The following is a 22848-nucleotide window of genomic DNA, read 5'->3' as shown; positions in this document are numbered from 1 at the left end:
TGAATGTATCTAGAGTATTTTCAGATTTCTTTATCAACAAATGCAGCTAAAAGTACAGTAAATGTAAAATGCATATCAAATCAACAGTGTAATGTTTGGATTCAGTCTTGTGTCAGGTGTACTGCTGTCTCCTCAACTTTGGTCTAATAATTTTCCCATATTCTCCAAACTGTTCCCTTTTTAATTGCTACCATGCTAATGTATATGCATTTTATATTTCTCTGTAAGAAACATTTAAATTTAGCCCTAACCCTATAGACCAATTCCCACGAGTGTGAAGGGTTAAGTGACCGCTAGCAGACAGTTTTATCTCACTGACGACACAGAACAGGCAGGGGTGGTTGCGGTCAAACTCACCGATCACACAGAAGGGCTTGCGGGCAAATTTCAGACGGCCACTCCATCCTCTGTATCTGCAGCAGCATCCGGCAGCCCATATCCTCACTATGTACTCCACACCAAACACTACGATGGTGACTATTTCCTGTTTAAAGACAAAGGCTTCCTGTTATCACAGAGTTGCTCATGCATATTAACTATTATGATAATGCTTTAATATATGCTTTTATTTTGAAGGTTGTCAAAGTTATTTTGCAAGTGGATCCATATAATATATTACATGTGCGCATATAGCCAACATTGAGGTAAACAATAAGCTACTCAGTATGAATAGGTGATCTAATGAACAGCTAATACATGCCATTCACCCCATGTGTCTGTGTTTCTGGTGTGTTTTTTGTTGTTGTTACATGTGCATTCTACATTTTACATACATGTTACTTCTCTTTCTTTTCTTCGCAGTAGTTACATGGCAAGAATATAGTTACTTGACATGCATCACATTTGGATAGACAGTACCCAAACACATACTGTACAGCAGGGGTACTCAACTCTTACCCTACGAGGTCTAGAGCCTGCTGGTTTTCTGTTCTAGATGATAATTAATTGCACCCACCTGGTGTCCCAGGTCTAAATCAGTCCCTGATTACAGGGTAACAATGAAAAAATGCAGTGGAACTGGCATCAAGGTCCAGAGTTGAGTTTGAGGGCAGTATAAATGATCGATCATGTTTTTTTCATTACTATTATACAATATGAGCTTTTAAACCCCACACATCAGCTACTCTCAGTCCATCCCACCCATCTCCATAAACCGCCTTCTTTTGATTTCCATGTGTCATATATTTTTCAACTTTGCTGTTTCACATATATTCTTAACCTTTCTAATCACATAGTATCCACAGTTTTTAAAGTTAAAGATTAATATTTTTACTGAAAGTATTATATTGTTGATTGATTTGACTATGTCTTTCCAAATCTCCCAACAGTGCTATTTGTAGGGTTCATTTTAGGTAAATGTAATTTTTCAGCCATTCCTGAACCTGTGACCAGAAACAAGCCACATACTGGCAATACCAGAATCAGTGATCTAATCTAATCTGTCTCTGCAGAGCTGAGATGGTTGTATGCCCCATATATATCAGTGTTACTTATACATTTCATGAACTGTACAGTAAGTGGGAGACAAAGTGCCTACCAGTATATACAAGGCATCTTCAGAGCTCTTCTCATACTCCTTAATGGTGGAAAACACAGAGAGGACCAGACAGGAGAAGACCAGCAGAAAACTGTGGATAACAAGATAAGAGAAAGCATATTAAGGTCAATCTGTGCCATGTCCAATCCAATCAATATACACTTCAATTACAAATAGTCTTCTGTCTCCACCGGTAATAACTATAAGTACCACTTGCCTGTATATACCACAGGCAAGTCAATAAACCTGCAAGTAATACCAATTTCACACAATGAGAGATCTGATGGGGTTTCAGAGGCTTAACCAATTCAATTGATTAATATGGAATTGCTGAGCTTCACTGTATCACTCTCCCAAGCCATTAAAAAAAAATATTTCACCTTTATTTGACCAGGTAGGCTAGTTGAGAACAAGTTCTCATTTGCAACTGCGACCTGGCCAAGATAAAGCATAGCAATTCGACACATAGAACAACAGAGTTACACATGGAATAAACAAAACATACAGTCAATAATACAGTAGAACAAAAGAAAACAAAACGTCTATATACAGTGAGTGCAAATGAGGTAAGTTAAGGCAATAAATAGGCCATGGTGGCGAAGTAATTACAATATAGCAATTAAACACTGGAATGGTAAATGTGCAGTAGATGAATGTGCAAGTAGAGATACTGGGGTGCAAAGGAGCAAGATAAATAAATACATTATGAGGATGAGGTAGGTAGATAGATGGGCTGTTTACAGATGGGCTATGTACAGGTGCAGTGACCTGTGAGCTGCTCTGACAGCTGGTGCTTAAAGCTAGTGAGGGAGATATGAGTCTCCAGCTTCAGAGATTTTTGCAGTTCGTTCCAGTCATTGGCAGCAGAGAACTGGAAGGAAAGACGACCAAAGGAGGAATTAGCTTTGGGGGTGACCAGTGAGATATACCTGCTGGAGCGCGTGCTACTATGGTAACCAGTGAGCTGAGATAAGGCAGGGCTTTACCTAGCAGAGACTTGTAGATAACCTGTAGCCAGTGGGTTTGGCGACGAGTATGAAGCGAGGGCCAACCAACGAGAGCGTACAGGTCGCAATGGTGGGTAGTGTATGGGGCTTTGGTGACGAAGTGATAGACTGCATCCAGTTTGTTGAGTAGAGTGTTGGAGGCTATTTTATAGGTTACATTTACATTTTAGTCATTTAGTAGACACTCTTATCCAGAGCAACTTACAGTAGTGAATGCATACATTTCATACATTTTTTTCCCATACTGGTCCCCCGTGGGAATTGAACCCACAACCCTGGCGTTGCAAACACCATGCTCTACCAACTGAGCCACACGGAGGCTGAGCCACACGAGGATCGGTAGGATGGTCAGTTTTACGAGGGTATGTTTGGCAGCATGAGTGAAGGATGCTTTGTTGCGATATAGGAAGCCGATTCTAGATTTAATTTTGGATTGGAGATGCTAAATGTGAGTCTGGAAGGAGAGCTTACAGTCTAACCAGACACCCAGGTATTTGTAGTTGTCCACGTATTCTAAGTCAGAGCCAGTAATGCTGGACGGGCGAGCATGTGCGGGCAGTGATCGATTGAATAGCATGCATTTAGTTTTACTTGCGTTTAAGAGCAGTTGGAGGCCACGGAAGGAGAGTTGTATGGCATTGAAGCTCGTCTGGAGGTTAGTTAACACAGTGTCCAAAGAGGGGCCAGAAGTATACAGAATGGTGTTATCTGCGTAGAGGTGGATCAGAGAATCACCAGCAGCAAGAGCAACATCATTGATGTATACAGAGAAGAGAGTCGGCCCGAGAATTGAACCCTGTGGCACACCCATAGAGACTGCCAGAGGTCCGGACAACAGGCCCTCCGATTTGACACACTGAACTCTATCGGAGAAGTAGTTGGTAAACCAGGCGAGGCAATCATTTGAGAAACCAAGGCTGTCGAGTCTGCCAATAAGAATGTGGTGATTGACAGAGTCGAAAGCCTTGGCCAGGTCGATAACTATGGCTGCACAGTAATGTCTCTTATCAATGACGGTTATGATGTCGTTTAGGACCTTGAGCGTGGCTGAGGTGCACCCATGACCAGCTCTGAAACCAGATTGCATAGTGGAGAAGGTACGGTGGGATTCGAAATGGTCGGTAATCTGTTTGTTAACTTGGCTTTCGAAGACCTTAAAAGACAGGGTAGGATAGATATAGGTCTGTAGCAGTTTGGGTCCAGAGTGTCACCCCCTTTGAAGAGGGGGATGACTGCGGCAGCTTTCCAATCTTTGGGAATCTCAGATGATGCGAAAGAGAGGTTGAACAGCCTAAGAATAGGGGTTGCAACAATTTCGGCAGAGAATTTTAGAAAGAGAGGGTCCAGATTGTCTAGCCCGGCTGATTTGTATGGGTCCAGATTTTGCAGCTCTTTCAGAACATCAGCTATCTAGATTTGGGTGAAGGAGAAATGGTGGGGGGCATTGGCAGGGTTGCTGTGGAGGTTGCCGGGCAGTTGACCGGGGTAGGGGTAGCCAGGTGGAAAGCATGGCCAGCCGTAGAGAAATGGTTATTGAAATTCTCAATTATAGTGGATTTATCGGTGGTAACAGTGTTTCCTAGCCTCAGAGCAGTGGGCAGCTGGGAGGAGGTGCTCTTATTCGGACTTTACAGTGTCCCCAAACTTTTTTGAGTTAGTACTACAGGATGCAAATTTCTGTTTGAAAAAGCTAGCCTTAACTTTTCTAACTGCCTGTGTATATTTGTTCCTAACTTCTCTGAAAAGTTGCATATCACGGGGGCTATTCGATGCTTATGCAGAACGCCACAGGATGTTTTTGTGCTGGTCAAGGGCAGACAGATCTCGAGTGAACCAAGGACTATATCTATTCCTAGTTCTACATTTTTTGGAGTGGGGCATGCTTATTTAAGATGGTGAGGAAGGCACTTTTAAAAGAATAGCCAGACATCATCTAGTGACGGGATGAGGACAATGTCATTCCAGGATACCCCAGGTTGATTAGAAAGGCCTGCTCAAAGAAGTGTTTTAGGGAGCGTATGACAGTGATGAGGGGTGGTCGTTTGGTCGCACACCCCTTACAGATGCTGGAGATGAGGCAGTGATCACTGAGAAAACAGCAGAGGTGTATTTGGAGGGCCAGTTAGTTAGGATGACATCTATGAGGGTGCCCATGTTGACGGATTTGGGGTTTTACCTGGTAGGTTCATTGATAATTTGTGTGAGATTGAGGGCATCAAGCTTAGATTGTATGATGTCCGGAGTGTTAAGCATGTCCCAGTTTAGGTCACCTAGTAGCACGAGCTCAGAAGATAGATGGGGGGCAATCAATTCACATATGGTATCAAGGGCACAGCTGGGGGCAGAGGGAGGTCTATAGCAAGCGGCAACAGTGAGAGACTTGTTTCTGGAAAGGTGAATTTTTAGAAGTAGAAGCTTGAATTGTTTGGGTACAGACTTGGATAGTAATACAGATCTCTGCAGGCTATCTTTGCAGTAGATTGCAACACCGCCCCCTTTGGCAGTTCTATCTTGGCGGAAAATGTTATAGTTAGCAATGGAGATTTCAGGGTTTTTGGTGGTTTTCCTAAGCCAGGATTCAGACACGGCTAACACATCTGGGTTGGCAGAGTGTGCTAAAGCAGTGAGTAAATCAAACCTAGGGAGTAGGCTTCTAATGTTAACATGCATGAAACCAAGGATTTTACGGTTACAGAAGTCAACAAATGAGAGCACCTGGGGAGTGGGAGTGGAGCTAGGCACTGCAGGACCTGGATTAACCTCCACATCCTCAGAGGAACAGAGGAGAAGTAGGATAAGTGTATGGCTAAAGGCTATACTAACTGGCCATCTAGCACGTTCGGAACAGAGAGTAAAAGGAGCAGGTTTCTGGGCACGATAGCATAGATTCAAGGCATAGTGTACAGACAAAGGTAAGGTAGGATGTGAGTACATTGGATGATGATGAGAGAGATATAGTCTCTAGAGATGTTTAAACCAGGTGATGTCATCGCATATGTAGGAGGTGGAACAACCTGGTTGGTTAAGGCATATTGAGCAGGGCTACAGTGAAATAAGACAGTAATCACTAACCAGGACAGTAATGGACGAGGCATGGATGAGCCATGAAGAGACATATGAGCTATTGTAGGAGATGCAAGAGATTAGTCTGACAGTAGATGGTTAGGAACCCAAGAGGGTTTGAGTCCTATAGATCAGAGCTGGGGAGGAGGGGAAAAGTCAATATATTGACAGATATGTCATTTTTCACTCTTTTGTGAAATAGATTTAAATGGTGAGTAGTGGGTGTTATAGTAGACAGTGATGCTAAGGTCGAGGTTGGGGCAAGGGGGAGACGAGGAAATTTGAGGAGAGGAAGCTAAACTGAAAAAGGCAAAGGAAATAAAATAAGAAAAATATTGAAGAGTATTGGTATTTCCAGAACTTTCTGGTAAAAATACATAAATAAAATTGAGTCAAAGTGATAGTTCACTCCAAAATCAAAGTTTGTCTGATGTTTTCAGACCTTAAAAGTGGTTAAATGTCAAGACGACACCGAGCCCACACCATCTGTTGTGTAGATCCAAGTAAATCCCAAATTAATGGCAAAGATATGCAGCTACTAATTTAAGTATTTTAAAATGGGCTATCCCATTCATGGCATGAAGCTGTGAACAGATGGTGTGGGATGTGCACTCATCTCAATATTAAACCACTTTGCTGTTTCTCATCTAAGAATGTCCAACACGTCTGATTTTGCAGTGAATGTCTAACAGTCATTTTTTTTAAGTGATAGGATCAACATCAATGTTTATCACTTTATAGCTGGAATCCTTAATCGTGAAATGTACACGTCTGTTCTGGGATATTACAACAAAGAACTTACTGCAAACAACAAACATTGTTCTTTTCCCCCTCAGACGTCATTACACTTGCGATAGTACAGCAGAATATGTACTGCACATTTTTCTTACCACGCTGCGCTCCTCAGCTCCGTTTAGTCAACAAAACAAAAACAATAAATGCGCCTAGGGCGACCAGTGGTGCCTTCACCTTTTGCAGATCTAAGCTTTACATAAACCACATATTAAACCAAAATGGATCCAAAATAGAGGCCCCCACCCCATAACACTTGCAATTGTCTTTCCCATTACTCGTTAACACTGCTTTGGCAGATATAGTGGCTTGCGAAAGTATTCACCCCTCTTGGCATTTCTCCTAATTTGTTGTCTTACAACCTGGAATTAAAATTGACTTTTGGGGGATTTGTATAATTTGATTTACACAACATGCCTACCACTTTGAAGTTGCAATATATTTTTTATTGTGAAACAAACAAAGAAGTAAGACTAAAAAACAGAAAACTTGAGTCAATACTTCGTAGAGCCACCTTTTGCAGCAATTACAGCTGCAAGTCTCTTGGGGTATGTCTCTATAAGCTTGGCACATCTAGCCGCTGGGATTTTTGCCCATTCTTCAAGGCAATCCTGCTCCAGCTCCTTCAAGTTGGATGGGTTCCGCTGATGTACAGCAATCTTTAAGTCATACCACAGATTCTCAATTGGATTGAGGTCTGGGCTTTGACTAGGCCATTCCAAGACATTTAAATGTTTCCCCTTAAACCAATCGAGTGTTGCTTTAGCAGTATGCTTAGGGTCATTGTCCTGCTGGAGGGTGAACCTCTGTCCCAGACTCAAATCTCTGGAAGACTGAAACAGGTTTCCCACAAAAATGTTCCTGTATTTAGCACCATCCATCATTCCTTCAATTCTGACCAGTTTCCCAGTACCTGGGAACAGATGGTGTTCTCGGGGTAATGAGAGGTGTTGGGTTTGCCCCAGACATAGCGTTTTTGTTGATGGCCAAAAAGCTACATTTTAGCCTCATCTGACCAGAGTACCTTCTTCCATATGTTAGGGGAGTCTCCCACATGCCTTTTGGCGAACACCAAACATCTTTGCTTATTTTTTTCTGGACACTTCTGTAAAGCCCAGCTCTGTGGAGTGTATGGCTTAAAGTGGTCGTATGAACAGATACTCCAATCTCCACTGTGGAGCTTTGCAGCACCTTCAGGCCCTCTCTTGGCAGGTTTGTTGTGGTGCCATATTCTTTCCATTTTTTAATAATGGATTTAATGGTGCTCTGTGTGATGTTCAAAGATTCTGATATTTTATTTATAACCCATCCCTGATCTGTACTTCTCCACAACTTTGTCCCTGACCTGTTTGGAGAGCTCCTTGGTCATCATGGTGCCACTTGCTTGGTGGTGCCTCTTGCTTAGTGGTGTTGCAGACTCTGGGGCCTTTTAGAACAGGTGCATATATACTGAGATCATGTGACACTTAAATAAAGTCCGCCTGTGTGCAATCTAACTAATTATGTGACTTCTGAAGGTAATTGTTTGCAGCAGATCTTATTTAGGGGCTTCATAGCAAAGGGGGTGAATACAAATGCACGCACCACTTTTCCGTTTTTTATTTTTTTAATAATTTTGGGAAAAAAGTCAATTTTTTCATTTAACTTCATCAATTTGGACTATTTTGTGTATGTCTATTATATGAAATCCAAATAAAAATTACAGGTTGTAATGCAACAAAATAGGAAAAACGCCAATACTTTTGCAAGGCACTGTAGCTGCAGTGATATGTGGTTGTTTTATCTTCTGGTCGGTATCAGTCAATGCACTTATTGTAAGTTGTTTGACTTCATTGCAAAATGTCATATCCTTCAAGGACATTGAGCGAGACATCTGCTAGGAAGTGTCTATTATGACTGACAATGCTTGCCTTGGCACATCGACGTGTGACGCAAAACATTACAAACCAGGGTAAATGGATACTTGCTCGTCACCATGACAGAGGGAGAGTCCCAAAAGGCATCCTATTCCCAGCTTTATACTGAACTATATAGGGAATAGCGTGCAAATTAGGATGTAACCATATAGTACAGCCAGTGCTCTAGCTAGCAAGATGATTCATTAGGCCTCCCAATAGTTCACTCGACTACTCGGAAACAGTTGTCGGGTATGTCGATAAAAAAATCCCACGTCAGTGTGTTTACCGTGACACCATTTGAAAAATAAACTGATGAATCATTGGATGAGCAGTGCTGTGTCAAGGACGACTAGAGGAGAAAACAAAAAGTTACAACACTAGTTAAAACCTGTACAAGTAAGCCTTTCAACTTTTTATAAGACTGTATGAACGTTTACAATGGCTTGTAATGCGTATTATGTGTTATGTTTATATGTAGCAACATTTCAACTGAATCAAAATGCCTGCAGGCTAGGAGATCTGCGTTCAAGACCCACAAAGGGTGGTGCAATGTAACTGTTCGCTACAATACATTTAAAAATCGAAGATAGTAATTACTTGATCTTTAGAAAGACACTTGTTTTGGGATTTGCATATTAGAACCATGTAGTGGATCAGTTTACAGTGAGCATTTTGGTGTGGGTCATTTCAGATAGAAGTGCAACTGAAAACAGACATGGTGAACAGTGTATTAAATGACACCAGATGAGAAGAGATATCTCCTCTAATTTTAGCCCATTGATTCTGAACAGATGACATCAGTTGACCTGAGGGCACTGGACACAGGAAACAGCAGATTGTATGTCCTCGACCCGGTTTTGATTGGAGTGCACTGAGTACACCAAGGTGGTCCCCTTTTCCTGGTCGTATTCATTTGGGCACACCGTAACAAACCGTTTTGCACTGTAAAATGGAAACAAGCGTCTTATTGCGCAAGTTCAGGTAGTTTCGATTCCATGTTTCAGTCTGTTTTCTTCCCTTTGGTGCCTATTAAGAATCTTACATTTGTCTTTGAAATCACTGTCTACTGTATGGATCACAACCAAGAAGATAGAGGCTTGGATGTGAAACATCAAATAACTTGGAACAGATGCTGGATGCTAAGTGCAATTACGCTAATAAAATCTAAAGATAACGGATCGGTGCACTGCTGTCATTGATAAACAGATCCTTTCCAAATTTTTTCATGACCAGTCAGACCAATTCATGTCTCCCCTGAAAAAGAGATACTGTGGCTCTACCATTCTCCAGAAGTGCACACTCGTTCACTCCCCTTCAAGCATTTAAAAGCCTTAGCTTGTTGCAAGTTTAGCTGGAGGGAGATAATAGGAATATAGCCTAAAGCTCTATAGGCCATGCTCTGTTTCATGTCTGGGCATGCTCCTCTGTAAAGGATGACCAACAGGGTTTTAACTGATGGGGCTTTTTCTTTTGTATCGCTTATCTCTGCCTTAATGTATTAGTCAGGGTCCTAGAGAATAGTCTCCCTCTTTCTCTCTCTCTCTCCCTCGTTTTTTTCTCCCTCTCTATCTCCCCTCTCTGTTATCTTTCACCAGGCTCTGGTCATTGATAAACCATTTCCTCTGGCCGTTTCTGAAGTAGTAGAAAGCTGTTCTTTCTCCCTCACAGTGTCGGTGGGGTGAGCTAAAGTAAGCAGTCACGCCATCTCGCCTCGGGCTCAGACAGATGCTGCCAGACAGGCTGGAAGAAATACAGCCCACTCAGCAGCAGCAACAGAATCAGTACCGTAGCAGCAACAGCAGTAGCACAGAGAGTACAAGGATCAGGAGCCAGAGGAAAAGCCTGGCCTGTTTCAGACCTGCACCACTCCATCCCTGCCAGCCCCGAGGGAAGAGGGGGGGCAAGGGGAGAAAGAGAGAGAAAAAGAGAGTGAGTGTACTCCAAACAAGCCCCCACAGTGCTCCAGTTCCAGTCCTCCAGCTAGCAGCTCGGGGGACCAAAAACAATATTTCAACTCAATGCACCAAACAAATAACAGACAGCTGAAAATCCATCACTCCCTCAGCAGGGTAGCCCTGCAGTGATGTCTCACTTTGGTTTGTGTGTATGTGTGTGTGTCTTTGTGTCTTCCGTCCATGAATGCGTTTGTGTGTGTCTGTGCACAAATATGTTGGCACAAATACGCGTGTATTCGCATGTGTGCGTGTATCAAATTAAATTGTATTGGTCACATACACATATTTAGCAGATGTTATTACGGGTATCGTGAAACGCTTGTGTTCCTAGCTCCAACAGTGCAGTAGTATCCAAGAATTCACACAAATCTAAAAGTCAAGTAATGGAATAAAGAAATATATAAATAATAGATCGAGCATAGGTGTGTTTGTTTTTAGTCATCCCTGACATCAATTTCTCCCTGCGACACTGTCTGTGGTTAAGCAGGTGACTGGTGAAGCAGCAATCAATTACTGCAGCTATAGCCACAAGCTCCTGGCTGAGTCCCCTCAGTAAAGCCGAGCACTTCTCCGCCGCAATGTGCCATGCAAATGAGTTCACGGAAAAGCTCTCTCCATCAGGGAATACGAGCGTCGTGTCAGGTTGAAGGTTTGTGCTCCCATCTTAGCACAGCAACTCCGGGGAAGCCTTTGATTGGATTTGAGGACACCGAGCTAATTGGTGCCACCGCCAACGTTTCTGTCTGAAGTCTTTTTGTACATGTCAAACACAGCCCGGTTTAAAATGGAGGCCCACTTTGAACTCCGAGGGAGCGTTGCTCGCTGGAGCGATCAATTGGCTAGGTTTGGTGCTGTGAGGTTGTTGTAGCATAAGCCGGAAGGTGGAAATGGAGAACGTGGTAGTGAACTGTGTAATCTGATGGTCAAAGACTAACATGGGGAGGATTCATGAAACAACAAAGCACTCTGTACATTGAATCGAAGGCTAGTTGTACGATAGATTTGTTTTGGAAAGGTTTGTGTTGGAAAGTGCTGTAGTATCAAGATGCATTAGGTGTACAGTATATATACCAGGGTTCCTCAACTGGCAGCATGCGGGCCAAGGTGGTTTTATTTGGCCCATGTTTTCTGATCACCAAAAAATATAAATGTTTTCTTGAAATTTCTTTGTTGGACATAAAACACCAGGAAATCAGCTCCAAGTGATTTTAATTTGGGAAATGTGTTCCCAATTACTGTATTTCCAGCCATAATAGAGACACATGATGATATACAAATGTGTGCAAGGTTCGAAATTATTACATTTTAATCAGGACGCTTGGATTGCGTCCTACCTGACAGCTCCTACCAGGTGGCGTGGCGAGAATCTGTCTCCGCACCACGTGCTCTCACCACTGGTGTCCCCCAGGGCTCTGTTCTAGGCCCTCTCCTATTCTCGCTATACACCAAGTCACTTGGCTCTGTCATATCCTCACATGGTCTCTCCTATCATTGCTATGCAGATGACACACAATTAATCTTCTCCTTTCCCCCTTCTGATAACCAGGTGGCGAACCGCATCTCTGCATGTCTGGCAGACATATCAGTGTGGATGACGGATCACCACCTCAAGCTGAACCTCGGCAAGACGGAGCTGCTCTTCCTCCCGGGGAAGGACTGCCCGTTCCACGATCTCGCCATCACGGTTGACAACTCCCTTGTGTCCTCCTCCCAGAGTGCTAAGAACCTTGGCGTGACCCTGGACAACACCCTGTCGTTCTCCAATAACATCAAGGCGGTGACCCGATCCTGTAGGTTCATGCTCTACAACATTCGCAGAGTACGACCCTGCCTCACACAGGAAGCGGCGCAGGTCCTAATCCAGGCACTTGTCATCTCCCGTCTGGATTACTGCAACTCGCTGTTGGCTGGGCTCCCTGCCTGTGCCATTAAACCCCTACAACTCATCCAGAACGCTGCAGCCCGTCTGGTGTTCAACCTTCCCAAGTTCTCTCACGTCACCCCGCTCCTCCGCTCTCTCCACTGGCTTCCAGTTGAAGCTCGCATCCGCTACAAGACCATGGTGCTTGCCTACGGAGCTGTGAGGGGAACGGCACCTCCGTACCTTCAGGCTCTGATCAGGCCCTGCACCCAAACAAGGGCACTGCGTTCATCCACCTCTGGCCTGCTCGCCTCCCTACCTCTGAGGAAGCACAGTTCCCGCTCAGCCCAGTCAAAACTGTTCGCTGCTCTGGCACCCCAATGGTGGAACAAGCTCCCTCACGACGCCAGGACAGCGGAGTCAATCACCACCTTCCGGAGACACCTGAAACCCCACCTCTTTAAGGAATACCTAGGATAGGATCAAGTAATCCTTCTACCCCCCCCCCCTAAAAGATTTAGATGCACTATTGTAAAGTGGTTGTTCCACTGGATATCATAAGGTGAATGCACCAATTTGTAAGTCGCTCTAGATAAGAGCGTCTGCTAAATGACTTAAATGTAATGTAAATGTAATCAAATATTATATCTGCTTGGGCTTCTTGCGGTCAATTGCAGTTTACAAATTATTTGTAATTATGTTCCAGCCCCCCGACCATGCGCACAATAATTTTTTTCCCCCGCGGTTGAATCTAGTTGATGATCTCTGATGTATACTGAACAAAAATATTAACACAACATGTAAAAGTGTTGGTCCCATGTTTCATGTGCTGAAATAAAAGTTCGCAGAAATGTTCCATGTGCACAAAATTGTTTACATCCCTGTTAGTGAGCATTTCTCCTTTACCAAGATAATCCATCCACCTGACAGGTGTGGCATATAAAGAATCTGATTAAACAGCGTGATAATTACATAGGTGCACCTTGTGCTGGGGACAATAAAAGGGAGCTTCTCCATCAATAAAATGTGCAGTTTTGTTACACAACACAATGCCACAGAGGTCTCAATGTTTGATGGAGCGTGCAATTGGCATGCTGACTGCAGGAATATCCACCAGAGCTGGTGCCGGAGAATTGAATGTTAATTTCTCTACCATAAGCTGCCTCCAACGTCATTTTAGAGAATTTGCCAGTACATCCAACCGGCCTCACAACTGCAGACCACGTGTAATCACGCCAGCCCAGGACCTTCACATCTGTCTGCTTCACCTGCGGGATCAACTGAGGAGGGGGAGAGGGGGTGCTGAGGAGTTTTTTTCCTGTAATAAAGCCCTTTTGTTGGGAAAAACGAATTCTGATTGATTGGGCCTGGCTCCTAAGTGGGTGGGCTTCTGCCCAGTCATTTGAAATCCATAGATTAGGGCTTAATAAATTTATTTCAATTGACTGATTTCCTTCTATGAACTGTAACTCCATAAAATCTTTGAAATTGTTGCATGTTGCGTTTATATATTTTTTCAATAGCTGTTGTGACATGGATCAATGTTGTCTGGCATTCCCTAAGCTATAAGAGCAAAGACCTTGAGGTGATGTGCATTTGAGGTGTGTGTGTGCCCTCTCCTTGACACAGCCACCTCTGAGGACAGAGAGGCATTATTACATCCCATGACAAGGCTGTCATCAATATTCAGGCTTGACTTGACCTCTCTGACCATATGATGTTAATATCAACAACAATAAATATAGATTGAGGCTTCTGACTACACTTAAAGGAAAATTCCACCCAAAAACTGTCTTCTGGTATTTGTTTCACTAGTCCAAAAATGTTGAGCATTTTTTTGGGATGATATGAAAAATGGACTAATGGAACAAATACCAAAAGATTTTGGAGTTTTCCTTTAAGGGAAAACAGTATGCCTTTGTCCCAAACCACACCCTATTTCCTACATAGTCGCACTAGTTATGATTAGGGCCAATAGGGCTTGGGTCAAAAGAAGGGCACTTTGTAGGTAACAGGGTGTCATTTGGGATGCAGAGTATAACTAAGGCAATGGAGGTTAAAACCAAACAGGAAAGGTTCTGAAAATACCTCCATGAAAATGTAATCCTGCTGTTACAAATAACAGCCTTAGGAAAACCAAATGGCCAAGAAAATTGTAGAGAAATAAATAATTTTGTTAATCAAAATTATATATATAACATTTAACTTTTAGTAATATCTCAAATTACTGGTGTAATCCCACCGAGTCATGACACTCCATTTCAGAACTCTGTTTCATTGACTAAGGATATTGTCTTCTACTCACTTCCTGAACATACAGCCTTCTATAACTGTGATATCAGTTATTCCAATGGGAAAAACACTATGTAAATAAATAATACCATCCATCCAGATACTTTAGTAACTCTACTCTGTGATAAACATATCATATTCAAAACTCATTAGTCAACCGTCCTTGAGCATTCACACCCCCTTCATCTGTAAACAGCTGGTCGGAGATTGAGGGATGGCTTAAAGATATGGTTTCTTCTAAAGGGAAGCAGACTGTTTTATATTCCGAGCATGCTGAAGTATTCTCGGGCTCGTGAATCCACAAAACACCTCAGATGTGGCTGGGGTGGTGGTTAATTTCTTTACTATCAAATAAGGAGAGACAAACTTATCACACAGTCAGAGTTATACTTAAACTAAATCTTTAATAATAAAGAGCTTTACAATAGCAATGACTTTCAACGATTCACCATTTCTAATGATCCGTTGAGAGTGATAAAACAAAAGTACAAAGGTCTTTTATAACCAAGATACACCCCTTTCAACCTACATGACGAACAACAGATACATAGAATGTGTCACAAGGTTAACACTCCAAACTAGAACCATCTCTCCCTGGTACGGTATAGAGCAGAAACATTAACTTATGTTCTCTGAAATGCTCTTTAGGTTTTATCACCCAAAGACATCGTAAATCTCCTCTGTCAGTGTTATCTCATAGAGGCCCATCCTCAGTAGAACACACACACACAATAGTTAACAGAATACTCTATTCTGTCGAATAAAACAACCATTATGCAATATAAGCATTACAACATAATCTTGCAATTTCCCTGACACTGGCCATGGAGTGCATTCTGTGTTTGAATAGACTATCAGCTAGGGGGTCAACGTTGAGGTGTGTGTATGGGTGTGTGTGTGTGTGTGTGTGTGTGTGTGTGTGTGTGTGTGCAGGGTAAATTACTTTCTAAATGTAAATCTGTTACAGTTACTAGTTACCTGTCCAAAATGTTAAATCACTAACATAACTTTTGGATTATCCAAACTCCATAACGTAATCTGATTACTTTCAGTTCATTTTGGATTACTCTTAAAGGCATTACAAGAAGACAAAAAGGATCCATCAAATGCATTTTTGTGTAGTCATAGTGGTCTCTGAGTTGTCGTCAAACCGGATAACCTGCTATTTCCTGACAAACCTGGAAGTGTCACTCTAAAGCATACACATATGCCTGGATATGATTAGAGCTTTTATCAACATGAAAATTCAAGCCTGATTCAACCTGTCATTAAAGACATTTTATGAGGCAAAGCACAAATAATTTCACGTAGGTTATAGGCACATTACGGACGATAGAAAAACATAAAAGTCCATAGATGTGGCTATGCTCTCTTGGGTAAGTACATGAAACAAGCTCCAGTAATATTTTGGAGTGTGGACTGTATTTCTGTATTGTATTATTTTATATGGACTGGAATTAAACACGCGATGCTGGTGCAGGACATGCGGCATTCAAAGTTACAATTCTAGGCTAGCGATTTAGAGTTTAATTATGAAATATAATATGGTCTATTAAAAAAAATACAAAAAAAATTGTAGGCCGGTGCACTATCCTAACTTTCATAATATTTAGCCGAATGTTGTGCGACGTGGGTATTACCTCTTTCTCTCTGTAGTTGCTTCATTCCTTCCTCGCTCTCAACAGTTATGCTCATCTTCATCACCGTAATGACATGTTTGAATACTATAGGTCTAGAAAATGATGCAGACGGGTTTCTCTTCAAAAAGAGTTATGGGTCAAAATAACTTCTATTCTATAGCCTATTGCTATTGTGCGTTTTCTCTTCTTTCAAACAGCGAGTTCTTTTGGCTGCTGTATTTAATAAGACATGTAATATGTATAGCGCTTTTCATTACTGAGGAAAAATAAATACAAATTACAATAAAAAACGACGTACATGTAGATTTAAGGCAGGTAAAATAGCAATAGTAAGGTAGGTGCAAAATACATTTTAGATTGGGATTAGGACTATGAATGAGACTGTAGAGGTGGATTTTAAGACCTGTTTTAAAATGTATGATTGATGGAGATGCTCCCAGATGGTCAGGGAGAGCATTCCATGGGTGAGGGGCAAGGAAGCAGAAGGCTCGGTCCCCCATAGTTCAGAGATGTGTCTTGGGGACTTGAAGCAGTAGGGTGTGGCTAGAGCGGAGAGTGCACTGTGGCTCGCTGATTGAGTTGAGGTCGCTGACGTAGGTGAAGCTCGATCCATTCAAGGCATTAAATACAAGCATGAGAATTTTGTAGTCGATCCTGTAGTTGACCGGTAGCCAGTGGAGTTGGCCCAGGATCGGTGTGATGTGGTCTGACTTTTTGGTCCTGGTCAGGACCCTAGCAGCACTGTTCTGGATTAGTTGGAGCCTCTGTGGTGATTTGGCAGGGAGGCCCCCAAACAGCGCATTGTCAATCCGAGAGCAGATGAAGGCATGTATGAGTTTCTCTGCATCTGGTTGGAAAAGAGTGATGGTATATTTTTTAGATGGAAAAATGATGCTTTAAATATTTGTTTTATGTGGGCATCGAAGGAGAGCGAAAGATCAAACTTGACTCCTAGGTTGAAGATGACATATGGATGGCCTGGCCGTTGATTGTACAGTGGTTGTTCAACTAAAAGTTTTGAGATTATGCTGCGGGACTTAGAGGTAATTTGTGGTTTAGTATGGTACCCTGCGTCACCACTTCATTGCTCCAGACCAGCGCAAAGGGGAGTTAGAGCACTGATTATGCTTTTGGGTCCCAAGGCGCTAATGTGTCTCTAACTGACAATGAATGGGTGACATAAACCAAATAGAAACTAATAATTCTGCACGACTTCAAAATTGAATTTCCTTTAACTGAATGATGAGGATTTAGAAGGTGATTGAATTTAGAACAATAGTGTACGAAATGCTATTCCTCTGTCCTGCACACCATGAAAAATACACATATTTTTTTTGTTACTACTCGTCAGTCTTACTTACTAAAACTGTTGTTACACTAAGGTTTTTATTCTAAGAGAAACAAAAATGTTCAATTTATTCAATTATGTGTTGTCTGAATATAATTAAGTGATGTCTGCTAAATAATCAAGTTGATAGCGCAGTGATATAGCCTCGGCACCTACATAAAGCTGAGTGATCAAAATAAATAAGTACCAACATTTTTCTGATAGTCTTTAATAAAGAAATGTTTTGGTTATCCTGACCTGGACACCATGTATTATAATAGCCCATTAGCAGGATAATATACTCTTGCATAAAGTATCAAAATATAGAGAGGTGTTGGCAAGGCAATTTATCAGCATTAAAAACTTTGTGGATGGGGCCTCCTGAGTGGCGCAGTGGTCCAAGACACTTTAGCTCACTTTAGGTTATTTGAAAACAAAATCATCTCCAAAATATCATAATTTTTTAAACAAGCCAACTTTTGGTTGCAATTTCAGTTTAATCCACCAGAAAAAAATAATAATAATAAAACAAATATTGTGGTTAAACTCAAATATACTAATTGATGAAAAAAACTTTATTGGCTGTACTAGATTTTCCATTCCTCCTGAAAACCCTAATCTGCTCACTTAAATGAATAGAGATCCTGGTCATGGTGCTACAGTATGTTGTTACAGCATAATCAAAGTGAGGACAATAGGTGATCTGCTGTATACTTATGGCCTATTGTTAGCTGAAAGGCACACCTTTCCAGTACTCCTCACCCTGCCGAAAAAATCCACCCTTAACACAGTTAACATTCAAAAACAAGCTTTTCTTTAAAAGAAAATTACATTGCGACCAAAGAGAACAGACAAAATGGACATTGTTTTCATCAAGCCAGCTTCGTTCTATGCTGCTACCCGTCCCAGGGTTAGGACAGTAACCACCAGAGGACTTGAAAATGAGCTGGAGCTGAGAGGTTCACCAAAACTAAAAGGTATTTTGGTTTCAGTGCATTTTCTTAAACAAATATGTATATACCTTATCAATGTGTAGTTATACTGTGTAATAAAATTGATGATTAAATAAAGGTTAAATTAAAAATAATTGTGTACTAAAAACGAGAATGTGTTTTTGCAGAGCATACAACCATCCGCTCCAGGCAATAGCATTCTGCTCATCTGATGAAGGTGGACATGGATCAGATTCAAACTTTGAAGACCGAGATCGAGTCATTGAAGGCAGACCAGCAGAAAGAGAAACATTATCTGAGTGCAGAGATATGGGCAACAGCTGATGCATTGGTCCAGAGCCAGGCGGTATTGGCAGAGAGTCAGTCGTCATTGGCAGAGAGTCAGGCGGAGAATGATGCGTTGAAGAGGGCAAGGAACGAGATGGAGTCACAATCCATGCCAGGCACACCTGTGAGCTCTGGAACTCCACCTCCAACAGGCAGAATCGACATACCTGGTGGGTTCGTCAGGTCGTCGGTTCACCCTGACATGTCCATTCCTCTTCTGACAACAGAACTTGACAAACTGCTCACCAGGCACAGCAAGGTCTGTCTGGACCGTTATGCTGTTCTGCTATTCCAAGGATGTGTAACCGAAGAGAGATACTACGAGTGGACACAGAATACCAACTGGGATGGATCCCGAGGCAAATGTGGCTTACTAGTGAACTTCCAGGTGTTCATCATTAATACTGTGTCTCAGAAGTTTCTGCCCATGACTGATGCAACCCGAAAAAGCATTAAAGACAGAGTTAATGAGTACTTGAGGTCACCGAGAAAGTCTGGACATGGCCCGCTCTCCCTTATGTAAGGAATTAGGCACTTTACCATGTTTACTACAGTATGTACTGTAGGCTGTTTACTTGTCAGACTGCACAGTAGCCTAATAACCAAATGGAGGTGGCTTCTATCTTCATTATGCTTGTTTAAAGTGTGTCTGGGTGACCTCATGCAACCGCAAAATGTCGGATAAAGCATATACTGTGCAGTACTGTATTTCTTCATCAGCATCTTTATTCGTTCGTTAATAAAATATTATAAAAATACTCTTTCAAAATGCTGATGTTTATTTCATTATGGATCCATAACTAATTACTATGGGAATAAATATCACTGAATGACAGAAATATTGGAACAAAGTAGGCTATTGAAGGTAAACAAACAGTAGATTACTGGAAAATACTCATTCAAAATTAATGAAAGAGACAGCATTCAGAGGTCAAGACAGCGCTGCTCTCAGACAAGCATGGGGACTGGTCTTGATAAATCAAGATTTGTATTTTCACTGAATCTCTGTTTTGGTATTGGTTAGACTACAATTAGGGTGTGGAAATGTTAGGATTATTTTGCTCTTACTATAGTACTGTAGCCTATCCCGACCGGTCATGTTGTTCAGCGCCATAATGGGCTATTAGCAGGACAATAGACTCTTGCCAAGGAGGGTAGGGGGAGAATTGTAATGTCAAATGTATTTCTTAGGTAGGTTGGCTGTATCACAACCGGGCATGATTGGGAGTCCCTTAGGGTGGTGCACAATTGGTCCAGTGTCGTCCAGGTTTGGCCGGTGTAGGCCATTATTGGAAATAAGAATTTGTTCTTAACTGACTTTCCTAGTTAAATAAAGGTCATGTTGTACAGCGCCATATTTTCGTAACGGAACCCTGAGGGTTTTCGTTTTTAAAAAATATTTTTTCATAGAAACACCATAATATGAATCATATTAATAAAGCTCGATTTCTTAAAATGAATCCCATATACTATGTTCTTACAAAAAAAAGGTTTTATGAGGCAACAGTGGGCTTTTGGTTTCTCTCCCTCTAAAAACAGAAATAAATCATTCTAAATAACAAACTGGCTTTATTTACAAATTAGTAATAATGTCTGGAGGGTCACGTGACCTACAAATGCAATGGTCAGTAGACTCTGAAGCTCCTGCCGATAATTCCACATTCTATATTTTATTGAGGTTATCTACTTCAAGGTTTTATACTTTCTAGTTTACATGTTGGTGGAAATGTCTGGGGCCAAGAAACATACGGGTTCACCCACAAAAATGGCAAATAAACGCCAGAAAACTGAGGTTACTACTGATGCTAGCTTTAGCAATGCCATCTCGTTAGCTTTAGCTGAACAAGAGAGAATGGAGGCGGTGGTTACACGTGCTGCTGGTGCAGCAATTCAAGGAGTGAAGGAACAAGTTGCTACCTTGCAAGATAAACTGGACACCCACATGGGATCAGTTCGAGCACTAATAGAAAAAGTGGATCACATTCAAACTGAGGCAAGGGGCCTAAAAAGGGACGTGAACATCTGCACTTCGGAACTTGAGAAGATGCGTTTCAAAATGGCGTCGCTTGAGGATCAAGACAGACAAAATAACGTGAGGGTCACGGGGATTACTACAAACCGGGAGGGAGGTGATGCAATTGCTTTCCTGCAAGAAATGGATTGCGTCACTTGGTACTACTATGATTCAAATGGAAAGGTCCCACGGGATCTACAGCCAAAATGCAAAGAAGTACAACCCCCAGACCATCGTCTTCAAGGTTCTCAGATACCAAGACCACAACGCTATTCTACAAGGAGTGCGGGAAGCAAGGAAGAATGCGCCCATCCACGATGCCGGGAGAACCATACGTTTTTATGCGGACTACAGTGCCTTTACAAATGAGTGAAGGAAAGCATTTGCAGATATCCAGAGGGTGTTGTACATGCAGGGCATACCCTCTTTTCTGATCTATCCCGTTACCCCTTGACTTACTTTCAACGGACAGCAGGATGATAAGGAGGCGGAGAATGAAATGGGAGCAACTGGGCGCTAAAGATGCAGTTAACCGGCTAGCTAACATTTAGTTGACTACTCAACTCTTATATATCCTGTTAGGGCTAGGGGGCAGCATTTGCACGTCTGGATAAAAAAAATGTACCCGATTTAATCTGGTTACTAATCCTACCCAGTAACTAGAATATGCATATACTTATTATATATGGATAGAAAACACTCTAAAGTCTCTAAAACTGTTTGAATGGTGTCTGTGAGTATAACAGAACTCATTTGGCAGGCAAAACCCTGAGACATTTTCTGACAGGAAGTGGATACCTGATGTGTTGTATTACCTTTAAACCTATCCCATTGAAAAACACAGGGGCTGAGGAATATTTTGGCACTTCCTATTGCTTCCACTAGATGTCACCAGCCTTTACAAAGTGTTTTGAGTCTTCTGGAGGGAGATCTGACCGAACAAGAGCCATGGAACGATGATGTCCCATTAGACACCTGGCGCGCGAGTTCATGTTGGGTACCCTCGTTCCAATACGTTATAAAAGAGTATGCATTCGTCCACCTTGAATATTATTCATGTTCTGGTTAAAAAAGGCCCTAATGATTTATGCTATACAACGTTTGACATGTTTGAACGAACGTAAATATATTTTTTCCCCTCGTTCATGACGAGAAGTCCGGCTGGCTTAGATCATGTGCTAACAAGACGGAGATTTTTGGACATAAATGATGAGCTTTTTTGAACAAAACTACATTCGTTATGGACCTGTGATACCTGGAAGTGACATCTGATGAAGAGAATCAAAGGTAATGGATTATTTACATAGTATTTTCGATTTTAGATCTCCCCAACATGACGTCTAGTCTGTATCGCAACGCGTATTTTTCTGGGCGCAGTGCTCAGATTATTGCAAAGTGTGATTTCCCAGTAAGGTTATTTTTAAATCTGGCAAGTTGATTGCGTTCAAGAGATGTAAATCTATAATTCTTTAAATGACAATATAATATTTTACCAATGTTTTCTAATTTTAATTATTTAATTTGTGACGCTGACTTGACTGCCGGTTATTGGAGGGAAACGATTTCCTCAACATCAATGCCATAGTAAAACGCTGTTTTTGGATATAAATATGAACTTGATAGAACTAAAAATGCATGCATTGTCTAACATAATGTCCTAGGAGTGTCATCTGATGGAGATTGTAAAAGGTTAGTGCATCATTTTAGCTGGTTTTATGGTTTTGGTGACCCTGTCTTTGAATTGACAAAACATTACACACAACTCTTGTAAATGTACTGTCCTAACATACTCTAAATTTATGCTTTCGCCGTAAAACCTTTTTGAAATCGTAAAACGTGGTTAGATTAAGGAGATGTTTATCTTTCAAAGGGTGTAAAATAGTTGTATGTTTGAAAAATTTGAATTTTGACATTTATTTGGATTCAAATTTGCCGCTCTTGAAATGCACCTGCTGTTGATGGAGTGCACCACGGGTGGCACGCTAGCGTCCCACCTAGCCCATAGAGGATATCTTTATTTTGGACAGGAACTTCACCTAGTACCGGCACCGAAAACGGAGGACGCGTTCCTTCACTGTTGGAGCTAAGGATTAACATTAGCTGGCTAGCGGAGCTGGAGGCTGGTTCAACCTGTTGACTTTACTTGGGAAGCTTTATTTGATTTCTTCATTATTATTTTTAT

The 22848-nt window shown here is 41.7% G+C and overlaps 1 protein-coding gene across 1 annotated transcript in view; it reads right to left on the bottom strand.

The window, feature by feature from the left end:
* Positions 1 to 22848, bottom strand: part of LOC106565271 (potassium voltage-gated channel subfamily KQT member 2) — a 108991-nt gene that overhangs the window by 60492 nt on the left and 25651 nt on the right. Inside the window, exons 2-3 of the mRNA XM_014132186.2 lie at positions 1538 to 1628; positions 358 to 484 (exon numbers count right to left, since the gene is read on the bottom strand). Coding sequence (XP_013987661.1) covers positions 358 to 484; positions 1538 to 1628 — 218 coding nt within the window. The remainder of the gene's footprint in view (positions 1 to 357; positions 485 to 1537; positions 1629 to 22848) is intronic.

The sequence above is a fragment of the Salmo salar genome, chromosome ssa12 (genome assembly GCF_905237065.1).
Source record: "Salmo salar chromosome ssa12, Ssal_v3.1, whole genome shotgun sequence".
Classification (NCBI taxonomy): Eukaryota; Metazoa; Chordata; class Actinopteri; order Salmoniformes; family Salmonidae; genus Salmo; species Salmo salar.
The sequence above is the reverse complement of the archived record's forward strand: the minus strand, read 5'-3'. Positions and strand labels throughout refer to the sequence as shown.